The sequence below is a fragment of the Octopus bimaculoides genome, chromosome 5, assembly GCF_001194135.2.
Source record: "Octopus bimaculoides isolate UCB-OBI-ISO-001 chromosome 5, ASM119413v2, whole genome shotgun sequence".
NCBI lineage: Eukaryota > Metazoa > Mollusca > Cephalopoda > Octopoda > Octopodidae > Octopus > Octopus bimaculoides.
This window is the reverse complement of record NC_068985.1, coordinates 98,816,458-98,817,362: the sequence shown is the minus strand read 5'-3', so window position 1 is coordinate 98,817,362 and position 905 is coordinate 98,816,458. Positions and strand designations below refer to the sequence as shown.

At 41.9% G+C, this 905-nt stretch overlaps 1 protein-coding gene across 1 annotated transcript in view; it reads right to left on the bottom strand.

Moving 5' to 3' along the window:
- LOC106877494 (ATP-dependent RNA helicase SUPV3L1, mitochondrial) overlaps positions 1–905 on the bottom strand; it is a 22,181-nt gene that overhangs the window by 4,747 nt on the left and 16,529 nt on the right. The window contains exon 10 of the mRNA XM_052968089.1: positions 338–383. Coding sequence (XP_052824049.1) covers positions 338–383 — 46 coding nt within the window. The remainder of the gene's footprint in view (positions 1–337; positions 384–905) is intronic.

The following is a 905-nucleotide window of genomic DNA, read 5'->3' as shown; positions in this document are numbered from 1 at the left end:
ATTAGCATCAGCATCATCACCACCACCACCACCACCACCACCACCACCACCATCATCATCATCATCACCATCACCACCACCACCACCACCATCATCATCATCATTAGCATCATCATCATCATTAGCATCATCATCACCATCATCATCATCATCACCACCATCATCATCATTTAATGTCCATTTTCTATGCTGGCATGAGTGGGATAGTTTGACAGGAACTGGTAAGGCCAGAACCTGCACCAGGCTCCATCATCTGTTCTAGCATGGTTGCCATGGCTGGATGCCCTTCCTAACACATAAGCACATAATGGGTGCTTTCTATGTGGTCTGGTATCACCACTTTCAACATGACACCAGCATGACTGCTTCTTATGCAGCACAAGCTATGAGAGATAAAAGCAGCATTTACATTATTTACATTTGATGGGTGTAGCCATCTGGTTCACCAGTCCTCAGTCAAATCGTCCAACCCATGCTAGCATGGAAAGCGGACATTAAACGATGATGGATATTTGTCCTCATCTTGTTTGCTGTTAACACAACGTTTCGGCTGATGTACCCTCCAGCCTTCATCATCAAAAAATACCTTAGGAATGAGAACCCAGGTTCGAAATTTCCTCAAGACACCTGATGAAGGCTGGAGTGTATATCAACCGAATCGTTGTGTTAGCAACGAACAAGATGAGGACAAATATCCATCAAATGTAAATAATGTACCTAATTCCTCATCCCTTCAATATAGAAGGTGTCGGTGATGCATTCCTTCAAATAATTTATGTCTTTCATCTTTCTGCGATACACCATACCTTTCAAATGCCCCCAAAGATAAAAATCAAAAGGGGTGAGATCAGGGGATTTAGGGAGATCTTATAAACTGTCTCTTATAAAAATATAAATTTTTGCTA